Source organism: Aquarana catesbeiana, linkage group LG01 (genome assembly GCF_042186555.1).
Source record: "Aquarana catesbeiana isolate 2022-GZ linkage group LG01, ASM4218655v1, whole genome shotgun sequence".
In the NCBI taxonomy this organism is placed as follows: Eukaryota; Metazoa; Chordata; class Amphibia; order Anura; family Ranidae; genus Aquarana; species Aquarana catesbeiana.
The window spans coordinates 559,441,452-559,454,546 of NC_133324.1; the positions used below are offsets into that span (position 1 = coordinate 559,441,452).

A 13,095-nucleotide genomic window follows, 5' to 3' on the forward strand; every position below is an offset into this window, starting at 1 on the left:
ACTTTTCCCCAAGGCACTCTTACCTTAGGAAGGCTGGAGGTAGTGTCCGTTGGTTGAGCATCTGCTTCCGACATGACTTGCAGGTGGTTGCTACTACCGAGTCCAACGCTGCCTGTGCGCGTCCCAGACTCGTCTCCAGCCTGTGCCTGGCTTCCCTATCAGCCCTGCGACCCGGAACCGGAAGCCGCGGGTCAAAGGCAAGCCCCCGCCCTTCCGCCGGAAATGACGTCGCCCGTCGTCCGGCCCGCCTAGTTCCAAAAAGAGAGCGGCCTGTAAAGTATACAGGAAGGGCGGACGCCAGCCTGCTGCAGCCCTGTGACCGCGATAGGGAACCCCCACAGCCTGAAGCTGCGCTCAGCTAGGAAGTGGTGGCCACCGAATCGAGGGGTAAGTCCCCCCCATGCCCATAGGAAGCCCCTGCTCCCATTACAGGCTCAAAAAAAAAACAAACAACAGCCACAGTCCTCTGACTGAAAAGCCTGGTTCCTTGCACAGTGTCTCCCCACCGGAGGAAACACTAATACTGAGGTCTGGCAGGGGGAAGTGAGAATTTATGGGCTGGCGCAGTGTTTCCTAAGAGGAAGAGGAGGAGACTATCTCTCATGGTGGCTGTCCTGAAAGACGAAAGGGGAAAAACATGATTCTCATTTTAGCCAGAATCGTGCAGCTCTAGTGTAGGCACAATGGCTCAGATTGCCCAGAAACCTCTGGTCTTTCAAGGGATACAACACTAGGGATATGACTGGGTTCATCAGGAACTACTGATGACATAGGTGTGCCCTTCCCTATGGTGTTAGTCCCACTCCTCTTTTTGGAAGACGTTCAATGCCACAAAGAGTTCTTGGGTGTAGTTAAAACACCTCAGAAAGGAGACCCTTTAATAGGGCTCACCAAGCCCCTATGCAACAATCCTGCGAAGCACCTTTAGCCTGCCAAGCAACACCTGGTGACTCACGTGACCCGGGTAAGAAAAAAATTAACCACTGCGAGTGTCTGTTCAAAGCCCGTGTCCCACAGCTGCCTTCTGGAAGCACCACATGCCTGGCCTGCACAGCTTAAATAAGCTAGGTGTGCACCGGAACGTTCTATGCGTGTGTGCACACGCATGTGCGCGGTCCCGGAAAGCGGGCGTGACTAATCGCGTACGACGCAAATCTTCGTGCATGGCGCGAATCTTCGTGCATGGCGCGAATCTTCGTGCGCCCAGATAAAGGCTACAGCGCACGTGCGGCGAAGCCATGTGTGTCATGGCAGCCAAACTGCTCATCCCAGCGGCGCTCTTGCATACGCACGTTCGCCATGGCGAACCAAGGCGAAATGGTGCACCTTTGTGCGCCATCATACAGGTAAAAAACAGCCAGACAAGCAAAAAAGGTACACTTTTGAAGCACCCCCGTATGGTCACCGCACACAGGTGTCAAGCCTTTAGCTAGCTTGACTGATTGTTACAATCACTGGGACACCCCACAATATTAAAATAAAGGGGTTTCAGATACCCGTCCAGGTGTAGGGCCACTTAGAAGCTAAGGGCCCAATGTTCACCCTTCCCGGTGGGTTCCTGTCACTTGGAACTTCAAGGACTGGGTACCCTTTCATGTTTGGGGTCCACTCCCTTGTCTGTACAGCACCCTGCATGAAATGCGCTGTAATGTCCAGGATTTCCACTCCGCAGGGTCCAGCGCCCGGAGGCCACGTTACAGGCAAAACCTTGCATGATCTTGAGTCTTGTTTGCGAGGCTCGGGTACCATTTATCTAAGCAGAAAAGCCTGTGTGAAATGGATCCGATCGGTCAATCCCTTGAATCATTTTTGGAACCGTTTGTGGGACTAGAGACCTGGAGCTCAGAGAGCTCAAACAAACCATGCCATCCACCTTGCAGACACTAGTAAAAAACTAAAGTACTTTCTGTATGGGAGGGGTTATATAGGGGATAACTTCCTGTCTGAAGACCTTTGGTCTACCAGTGTCCATTCACAAGGAGATGGAGTATAACCCAGCAGGTAATGAATATTAGCCTGACTCTGTGTCCCATGATGTACTCAAAGAAAAGGATTTTACAGGTAAGTATTACGTAAAAATCCTATTTTTAAACCTCACTGAAAGATGTTGCCATTATCAACCCACCATGTATTGCTTTTACACATTTGGATAAAATCACAGCTACAACCTGGTTAGGCAAGCTTTGACTCTTTAGTTCATGTAGGTTTTGTTTGTGTGTGTGTGTGTGTATAGAAGTAGTAATATCTAGCATATCACCTAATGATGGAGTATAACCCAGCAGGTAATGAATATTAGCCTGACTCTGTATCCCATGATGTATGAAAAAGAAATATAAGTTCACCTTTTCCAGAAAGAAGCCTGTGCAGAGTCCCAGCAGATATTTAAAAAAAAAATGACCAGTTACCAGTAAGTGTAACTGGTCATTTTTTAAAAATATCTGCTGGGACTCCTTGAGTGCACAGGCCTCTTTCTAGAAAAGGTGAACTTATAGTTTAAACCTCACTGAAAGATGTTGCCATTATCAACACACCATGCATTTGCTTTTATACATTTGGATAAAATCACAGCTACAACCTGGTTGTTTTAGGCAAGCTTTGACTTTAGTTCATGTAGGGTGTGTGTGTGTGGGTGTATAGAAGTAGTATTATCTAGCATATCAAGGGAAGTCTTCCAGGACGGCACCCTGAGAGAGATGACTGGTCCCACCTGACAGAAAACACAAATCAAGTGTGGAATTGACCCACACCAGTGCAAGAGAGTGAAGACACCTCAAATGTTCATCTACCAACACAAAATGGGTGGGAAGTAGGCCTGCCGTCCTGGAAGACTTCCCAGAAACTCCATTACCAGTAAGTGTAACTGGTCATTTTCTCGAGTCGTCTTCCAGGATGGCACCCTGAGAGAAGAGCAAGTAGCTCAGGCCTATTAGGGCGGGACAACAGCCTGTAGGACTTTTCTACCAAAGGCCAGATCCTGAGGTGACAGCAGCTCCACCCTGTAATACCTCAGAAACGTGTTGACTTGCCCACGTTGCTGCTCTGCAGATCTGCTCTACTGACGCTCCGGCCCTTTCTGCCCAAAAGGTCGCCAGAGACCATGTAGAATGTGCCTTGAGACTAGCAGGGACTGTTCTACCTGCTTGTTCATAGGCTATGGCAATGCTTTGTCCAATCCATCTTGCTAAAGTTGTTCTTGATGCCTGTTTACCTCTCTTTGGGTCACAAAAACTAAGATTGGATTTTCTGAATTTCTTTACTCTGTCTAAATAAAGTAGCAGACACCGTCTGACACCTAAAAAATGAAAAGATCTTTCCTTCTCGTTCTGAGGATTAACACAAAAGGAAGGAAGAACAATCTCCCGTGACCTATGAAAACGTGAGGCCACTTTAGGAAGGTAAAGGGGATCCTGCCTGAGAACGACCCTGTCCTCAAATAGAAAAAACAGCTCTTTCATTGACAGAGCCTGTAGATCGCCTACGCTCCTGGCTGTAGTAATGACCAGAAGAAAGTCAGTCTTAAGAGAAAGCAACTTAAATGAAACCTGAGCCAACGTATCGAAATGTGCCCTGGTTAGGGCCTCCAAGACTTGGGACAGGTCCCATGGTGGAAATTTACTCATTTGAACCGGGGACATCCTCTCCCTAGCTGTCAAAAATCCTTTGATCAAGGGGTCCAGAGCCAGTTTTCTGTCTAAAAAGCTGGACAGGGCTGCCTCCTGGACCCCAAGACCCCTTTCAAACTGCCAGCGCTTTTCAGGCACTACAGCGCTAAAAATAGCACCTGTATAGCGCCTGAAAAAAGTGGCTCCTTTCACTCCAGTGTGAAAGCAGCGTTGCGCTGGCAGGGCGTCACAGAAAGTCCTGCCAGCAGCTTCTTTGGTGCGGTGAAATCACCGCTCCTCCACACTGAAATCAATGGGGCAGCGCTACGATACCGGCGGCATTTTGCGGGTGGATTTAACCCCTTTCCAGACCTTGGGGGGTGGGATAAAACCGCCCCGCTAGCGGCCGAATAGCATCGCTAAAAATAGCGCCGCTTTACCGCTGATGCCCCCCGCGGCTCGGTGTGAAAGGGCTCTAAGGGTCTTAGTTGCCAGGCCTTCATCCACTCCCTCCAGTAGGAAGTCCAGGATCGTAGGGATATCCTGTTGGGAGGTCCACTTCATTTGGCACCGAGAGAAGACCCCCCAGACCCTGGCATAAATGCATCTGGTAATCGGCTTCCTGCTTAATAAAAGGGTCTCTATCACTTTCTGGGAACACCCTTTCTGCTGCAGACTCTCCCGTTCAAGAGCCAAGCTGTCAGCTTGAAAAAGCCGGGGTTCGGGTCGTAAAGTGGACCCTGAAGGAGAAGGTCCTGGCGTTCCCGGGAGGCACTGTGGTGGTGCCACCGACCAATTTCCCAGGGTAGGGAATCGGGTCCTCTAGGGCCACCAGGGAGCGACCAAGATCGGACTGCCGTTGGATCAACTCAGCTTCTGCACTATTATCAGGATCAGGGCTAAGGGGGGAAAGGCATAGGCCAGTCTTGAGCCAATGCGTCCACCCCCTCCTCTCTGGACAGAACCTTCTGACCCTTCTGTTCCCTCTGGGGGCAAAGAGGTCCATCTCTGGCGTGCCGAAACATGAGAGTGAATACCTCGGGATTTAGCTCCCATTCCCCCTGGTGAATAGGCTGCCGACTGAGGTAGTCCGCTTCTATGTGGTAGACCCCCCTTATATGCACTGCCGAGCTTGAGGAAATTTTCTGCTCTGCCCACTCCAAGAGTTCCTGCATTAAGCCCATAAGCGTGCAAGACCTGGTACCTCCCTGGTGACTCAGGAAGGCAAAAGTCATTGACTTGTCGGATGCTCTTAGAGCTTCTCCGACTGCCAGGAGTTCCCTGAAGTTGGAGGAAGAGAACCTCTAAACCCGGTTCCAGATGCCCTGGGCCCGTAGTTTCTCTAGATGAGCACCCCAACCCCAGGCGCTCGCATCAGTCGTCAACCTGAGAGGCTGAAGCTAGGTCCAAAGGTGCCCTCCCCCAACCTCTGAGGGTTGAGCCACCAACAAAGAGACTTCTTAACCACTCCTGGAATGGAAACCCGTCTAATGTTTCTTAGAACTGCCAATGCTGGGGTGCCCTGGTCTGTGCAAATTGCAAAGCGTAGAAGGACCTGGTGCTCTGGAAAATAGGGGACGTGCAGGTAAGCATCTTTTAGGTCTATGGTGACCAGGGCTTTTTTTCTCAAACAATAGGTGCTGGAACTGAACCACGACCCCCCAAAACTTATCCACCCAAACACACCCTTCAAATCACATCAAATAGTGGGTGTGGTCAGGCAAATTTCACAAACAGTAGGAGGGTCCAAAAGGGGCATTAAGTACCAAGATTGAATTACATACAGAGGGCAGAGTTCAGGGTGGTTACAGAGTGCAGAGCTGTCACTTGTAAACACAGAAGTCCGGTTTCTGTGTTTACAAGTGATTGTGGCCAACAGCCCCCCCCATTACCCTTGCCAGATGGGTAGGACTCACCCCCTGTGGTCTTCTCAATTGCTGTGGCTGTTCCCGGCCCCTCCTCTCACTCCATGGCTGGGTGCTCTGGCACTGGCGAGAGCGGATGCCTGCTCCCTGCCAATCGGTCTCCCCTGGAGTGAGCACCAGCGCCGTTCTGAGTGGTCCGCCGCCATTTTCTTGAAGCCGTCGGAACCAGAAGTGCTCTGCCCTCAGAACGCTGGCAATATGGCACCAAAGCCACACAGGCGCCGCTCTCCTCACAGGCCACCCGCGCAAGTGGGGGCTCGCCGACACCAGTGTGCCCCCCAGGGAGATCACTCAGACCGGCAGCCACCCGTACCCTGACAACTCCGTCAGGTAAAGAAGGGGAAGCAGGAGGGTATGGTCCCTGAAGTTCTGGGAACCTCCACTGGGCCCAGGGTCCTTCAGTTCTCAGGGGAGCTCTTCCAGCTGCCGCCCCGCCCCCCGAGAAATGAGGAGAAAAAAAAACCCAGGAAGGTCAAACCCTACCAGACCCAGAGGCTTCCCAAGCCTGTGGTCTGGCTCCCAGGGGGAGACCTCCAGCTCTCAGCTTTGGGTCCAGAAAAAATAAACCGTTTCGCTGTGGGGAAACGCAAACAAAAACTGAGGAGCACAGGGAGGGACTTGGTTTTTAACCTCTATCTTGATTGTGTTTCCTGTCAGGTGGGACCAGTCATCTCTCAGAGTTTCGTCCTGGAAGATGACTCGAGAATTTTTTTTTTTTTTTTTTAAAGTTCATTCATTCATTTTGTCATACCTGTATGCCATTTTGGTTCCCCAAGCTTGGATGAAAAACTCCCACTTAGCAATCCACACATCCTGCCTTATTGTTATGACATGAAAACTGGATGCTTACTCACAGGCACTGTAGGACCGAAAACCAATGGTATGACAAAGCTGCACAGTTAAATATCTACATAAGCCATTTTCTGGAAAAGGTGAACTTAGCCTTAAACTATATTATTTAAATATATTAGACTGTAAAGGGGGAGGAAAATTTACCTGCGATAATTCTGGCTGGGAGAGTCCTGGCTGACTCATTTGTGAAGGCTGGCTCATGGATATATAACCCTGTGTTAGAGGGCCTTGAGAGAACGGCTGAGATACAACATCCTGACTGGCTTGGCTGTTGGGCATGTTTCCCTGGCTCATGCCCTGAAGCCCTATGCCTCTCTGTTTCTGGCGCCCACCACGGGTTGCCTTTCCTTTAGGCATACCCCGACCTGAAAGGAGAGGGGATAGGAAGGAATAAAGTGCTACAGATAAATATATAAAACATCAGGCACATGAAAACATTTAAAACTCAAGCGGCTATACACTATAGACATTCTTCTGATTTAACTGGAAGTGAAATACAGTGTATTAAAATATGACAGATCATTTTTGCACTTCCTGAAAAATCATTTTCTGAACAAAATACTGTAATTTGGAAATATAAACTGTCCAGATAATTTTTAACTCTGTTTAGATGTTCCTGCTTTGAAGCAGGTCTAGCCATTTTTAGTCACGTTTACATGTGTTAAGCCATGTCTAGTGTGTCTAATATCCTGGTCTCACAGAAGTCTCTTTTCTTTAAACACAGCTAAACTGAATGCACCTAAACGCAGACAAATGCACAGAAAGTCACCACCAATGAAAAAAAAAAAAAAAAATTACATGCATTTTTATAGTCAGAAATGTCCTTGAAACACATATAAAAAACACACATTTTGACTGTGCCAGTGTCAATAAGGACCAAGTGGAAAGAGGGACACATGATTCAGAAACGGTGGCGGTATACTACCATCTACAGGAGGTTGTTACACTGGTAAACAAAAAACATAAGGCAGCACAACTCCTATACCTAGCATGCCTTAGTTTTGTGAGAAAGCCATACCAAAAGGCAAGAACACAAAGGGGTGGGGATCTATGTTCCTCAATTAACTCATACATTCTAGGTTAAAGTACAAATACATTTTTTTTTATCCACTGCCAACCAGCCGCCGTCATTATACGGCGGCAGGTCGGCACGATCCTGTGAGCCGTCGTAGCTATACGTCGGCTCGCGGGATCGGGATAGCAGGCGCGCACCGCCAGAGGCACGCGTCCGCTGCACTGCGGGGGTGCGGATACTCGTGGCTGACGGTCATGATGACTGCCGGCCACGAGCGATCGCAGGCACGAGAGGCAGGACAGGGAAGTGTGTGTGTAAACACACAAATCCCTGTTCTGTGAGGAGTGACAGATCGTGAGTTCCTAATAGCTAGGAACCACGATCTGTCATTTTCTCTAGGTCAGTTCCCTCCCCCTACAGTTAGAAACACACTAGGGAACACAGTTAACCCCTTGATCGCCCCCTAGTGTTAACCCCTTGCCTGCCAGTGACATTTTTACAGTAATCAGTGCATTTTTATAGCACTGATCGCTGTATAAATGCCAATGGTCCCAAAAATGTGTCAAAAGCGTCCAATGTGTCCGCCATGTCGCAGTACCGATAAAAATAGCAGATCGCTGCCATTACTAGTAAAAAAAAAATTAATAAAAATGCTATAAATCTATCCCCTATTTTGTAGACGCTATAACTTTTGCGCAAACTAATCAATATACGCTTATTGGAATTTTTTTTAACAAAAATATGTAGAAGAATACATATTGGCCTAAAAACTGAGAACATTTTTTTTTTTTTAAGAATGGAGATATTTATTATAGCACAAAGTACAAAATATTGTGTTTTTTTCAAAATTGTCGCTTTTTTTTGTTCATAGCGCAAAAAATAAAAACCGCAGAAGCGATCAAATACCACCAAAAGAAAGCTCTATTTGTGGGAAGAAAAAGGATGTTAATTTTGTTTGGGTGCAGTGTCGCACGACCGCGCAATTGTCAGTTAAAGCGACACAGTGCTGAATCGCAAAAAATGGTCTGGTCATTCAGCAGCCAAATTTTCCGGGGCAGAGGTGGTTAAGTTCCGCATGTTGTGAGAGAAGGTGTTACATTATATACACTGTATGAGTCACCTGCAGTTAAGGATCTTGAAGGGACATTTCATAACATTTTCAATTAGTGGCTGAGCCTTTGATCATTGGAAGACTTGTCTTAGGACAAGAATGATTTTATATATATATATATATATATATACACATACACACACACACACATACACACACACGTACACATCTATATAAAAAAAAATAAGAGGAATTACAACTAAGCACAAAGTGAGGCAAGGCTTCAGGTACTGAACAAACCCAGGCAACTTGTGCTGATGAGGGTTTAGACAACCAGAAGTGGCTAAGTCACTGTAGATCGGTAGCGGAACAGACCAGAGATCCACACGATGCTTCAAAACCAGGAGCAGCAGAGATACCGTTTCCTCCAGGCTGAGGGGTGGGAAAAAGTATGTGCAGCACTCCACCCAATAGATGTCAGTGCTCAATCACTCAGCCTCAACTCTTACTGTGGTAAAGCAGTGCTAGGTGGGACTTTTTAAACTGTGCCCAACGGTGGAGCACTGAGGCAGCCTTTAGTACTTCAGCCCAAACAGCCAGTTTCACTAAAAGACAAGGTCACAACCTAGGGATGTGCCACAGCTCTGGACTCGGAAAGCACTTTGTGGCTAAAAGTACACGGTGGTCCGGAAAGCTAAAACAAATTCCAGTGCCCAAAAGGTCATGCTATAGGTTAGCTCATGTAAAATCCAGTAGAGTACAAACCACTAAGCTAGTGTTGAGGAGCTACTAATCTGAGTAGCTGCCGCGCAGAGGCCAGATCAAGCAGTGGTGTAGCAAGAAAACTTTATTAAATTTGCATGGGAAAAAATACTAACAACGTAGCAAGGATCTTGATTAAAGTCACCAAGAAAAAACAAAGTTAAAAGTCTAGCAGGAATTAGGCCTCTTTCACACGGATGATCCGTATGTCCGTTTTTCATCCATCCGTTTTCGGATGAAAAACGGACATACAGTCATCCCTATGGAGCGTCGGATGTCAGCGGTGACATGTCCGCTGACATCCGACCCCGCTCCGATCCGAAAAGTGTAACGGAGGAAAAACCTACTTTTCCCTCCGTTTTCGGATCGGATGACGACGGACACTACGGACCGTCATCATCCGATCCCCCCATAGGGGAGAGCGGCGCTCTGACAGGTCCGTCGCTGCACAGCGTGCAGCGATGCACCTGTCATCTTCCTGCTCAGCGGGGATCGGCGGAGCGATCCCCGCTGAGCCAGCGTGTGTTCACGGGGCGGATCATGACTGATCTGCCCCGTGTGAAAGAGGCCTTAAACTATTTCAGGAGAGCTGAAGAAAAGACATCCAACCTCCTTAGAAACTAGCAAGAAATTGAGACATGCTGGGCTCAGGAGGGGTTTGTACGTGGGCTGGCTTACATTTTGTTTGCCAGTGTCCCAAACTCCTGTAGAGTTAGTTAAGCCAGATTGTTTCTGTCCATAAAAATGGAAGATAAAACATTCATCGAGACAACCTATTATTGAACATAGTCTACAACCAAGACATACCTGCAGTTGGTCCATTGGCTTGACCAAAGTAGCCCGGTGGAGGCATTGGAGGCATGACCAGATTGAACGGTATAGGAATGTTCATGGCAGGTACATGGCTGGGTCCCGAACTGATCATGCCTATCTGATCATGTGTTTGAAAATACATGTTTGAGGGTCGAGCTTGAAGAAAAAAATAAAATAAAAGTCATTAGTCAGCTATATCATCATCTAGCTTAGTGGTTCTCAACTCCTGCCCTCAGGACCCACTAACAGGCCAGATTTAAGTATTCCCTTGGAGAGATGTAGACTAGAATACTGCAATCACTGAGCAGCAAATTATATCACCTGTGATTTATTTCAGTTACCTTGCAAACCTGGCCTGTTAGTGGGTCCTGAGGACAGGAGTTGAGAACCATTGATCTTGCTCTATTCATATGCTTGACACTGGATCTTTGTGCCATAGTATTGCAACAGAGAAAGAAACCCTAAAATGAACAAAGTAAAATGTGCACAAGGTACCTGGTCCAAAACAGAGTAAAGGCCCGTACACACGATCTGACTTTTTGACAACAAACATGCAAATTAGCTATTTTGGAGCAACATCCGACCGTGTGTACACTCCAATCGGACAAACTTTTTCTGTTTCCATCGGACCTTTGTTGGCTGTGCGAACGCACAAACTTTCCGGCAACAAAAGTCCGATGGAGCAAAGTCTGATCGTGTGTACACAAAACCATTGGACTTTTGCACAAACTACAGTACGCAGTCGCGAGAAGTTTCTCGGCGACAGGGTACTGTACATCTCGCATAAAAAACTAAAGTTGCGCTAAATTGCAAATAAGTGTGATTAATCTGGTGAGAAATCATAAATTGAAAAAATTCCCCCTCATAAAACCACAAATCAACCTAAGTTGCATATATAAGGTGTGAAAACAATAAATGATCTGAAAAGTCATAAACAAACATAAGGTCCATCAATCACCAAAAGTGCATCAATAAGCCAGAACGAATGTCCTTAGTGTAACGCAAATACAACGTGAGCAGATAGATGCAAATGGATGTATATTGACAGGAGAGGTTCAGCGTTCCCTATCTTCACCTCCCCGGATCATAGATAGTGGAGAGACGGATCACCCCTGGAGGCAGGACTCTGTGTATGAAAACCCTTACCAGAGGGTTACATCCATCTTTGCATCTATCTGCTCACGTTGTATTTGCGTTACACTAAGGACATTCGTTCTGGCTTATGTTTGTTTATTAATTTTCACATCATTTATTGTTTTGTCACTCCTTATATATGCAACTTAGGTTGATTTGTGGTTTTATGGGGGGGAATTTTTTCAATTTAGGATTTCTCACCGGATTAATCACACTTATTTGCAATTTAGCGCAACTTTCGTTTTTTATGTTTTTATATCATAGAGATATTAGACGGTTTTGTTGCTGCTTTCTATTTATTTTTTTTAGGGCGGTATTTTTTCCATTTACACTGTACATCTCGCGCTGGCTGCAATAGGAATAACACATTTTCCTATTGCGGTGAGCGTGAGAGGGAATTCCCCTCTAGGGGCATACCAGGCCCTTAGGTCTGGTATGGATCTTAAGAGGAACCCCCTAAGCCGAAAAAACTGCGTGGGGGGCCCCCCCCAGAATCCATGCCAGACCCTTATCCGAGCACGCAGCCAGGCCGGTCAGGAAAAGGGCTGGGAACGAGCGAGCGCCCCCTCCTGAACCGTACAAGGCCGCATGCCCTCAACATGGGGGGTGGGTGCTTTGGGGGAGGGGGGCGCCCTGCGGGCACCCCCACCCCAAAGCACCTTGCCCCCATGTTGATGAGGACAAGGGCCTCTTCCCGACAACCCTGGCCGTTGGTTGTCGGGGTCCGCGGGTGGGGGGGCTTATCGAAATCCGGGAGCCCCCTTTAATAAGGGGGCCCCCAGATCCCCCTACCCTATGTGAATGAGTATGGGGTACATCGTAAACCCTACCCATTCACCTAGGGAAAAAAAAGTGTCAAAAAAAAAAAAAAACAACACACACTACACAGGTTTTTAAAGTAATTTATTAGGCAGCTTCGGGGGTCTTCTTCCGACTTTGGGGCTCTCTCCGGCCTCTACTCCCGCTCTCCAGTTCTTCTGCCGGGCTCCTCCGCTATCTTCTGCAACACAGAAGACCGGGTCACCACTAGCAAAAGAGCAGAAGATAGCAGAGGAGCCCGGCAGAAGAACCGGAGAGCGGGAGAAGAGGAGATAAGATAAGGAGATAAGAGCGGAGAGACCACTGAAGTCGGAAGAAGACCCCCGGAGCTGCCTAATTACGTTAAAAACCTGTGTAGTGTGTTTTTTTTATGACACTTTTTTCCCCTAGGTGAATGGGTTGGGGTACGATGTACCCCATACTCATTCACATAGGGTGGGGGGCTGGGATCTAGGGGGCCCTTATTAAAGGGGGCTCCAAGATTCCGATAAGCCCCCCGCCCGCAGATCCCGACAACCAACGGCCAGGGTTGTCGGAAAGAGGCCCTTGTCCTCATCAACATGGGGACAAGGTGCTTTGGGGGGGGGCCCCGCAGGGAGCCCCCCTCCCCCAAAGCACCCACCCCCCATGTTGAGGGCACGCAGTGAGGTTCGGGGGGGCGCTCGCCCCCAACCCCTTTCCGGGCCGGCCGGGCTGCGTGCTCGGATAAGGGTCTGGTATGGATTTTGGGGGGGACCCCCACGCAGTTTTTCGGCATAGGGGGTTCCCCTTAAGATCCATACCAGGCCTAAGGGCTTGGTATGCCCCTGGAGGGGAACCCATGCCGTTTTTTTATTTAAAATTTGGCGTGGAGTTCCCCCTCATGATTCATACCAAACATAGTGCCTGGCATTGGCGGGGATCCAAGTCGGATCCCCGCACCAGTGTGAACCCGGCTCGCAAGGTGTCAATCTCGCCGATAAAAGTGGCAAGATTGACACAATATCAGACAATACAGAAGTTGACCAAAGGGTGGTGGTAAAGAGCTGAAAAACCACGTGATTTGGTGAAAGTTGGCTGAAAAAGTTCTGCCGTGTGTATATAATACAAACTTATGGCCAACGCCCTTTGTACAAAAATCCA

At 48.1% G+C, this 13,095-nt stretch overlaps 1 protein-coding gene across 1 annotated transcript in view; it reads right to left on the reverse strand.

Annotated features, from left to right (window-relative positions):
* The window catches only part of UPF1 (UPF1 RNA helicase and ATPase), a 169,706-nt gene that overhangs the window by 17,717 nt on the left and 138,894 nt on the right, over nucleotides 1–13,095 (reverse strand). Inside the window, exons 21-22 of the mRNA XM_073596301.1 lie at nucleotides 10,015–10,176; nucleotides 6,524–6,744 (exon numbers count right to left, since the gene is read on the reverse strand). Of these exons, the coding sequence (XP_073452402.1) occupies nucleotides 6,524–6,744; nucleotides 10,015–10,176 (383 nt within the window). The remainder of the gene's footprint in view (nucleotides 1–6,523; nucleotides 6,745–10,014; nucleotides 10,177–13,095) is intronic.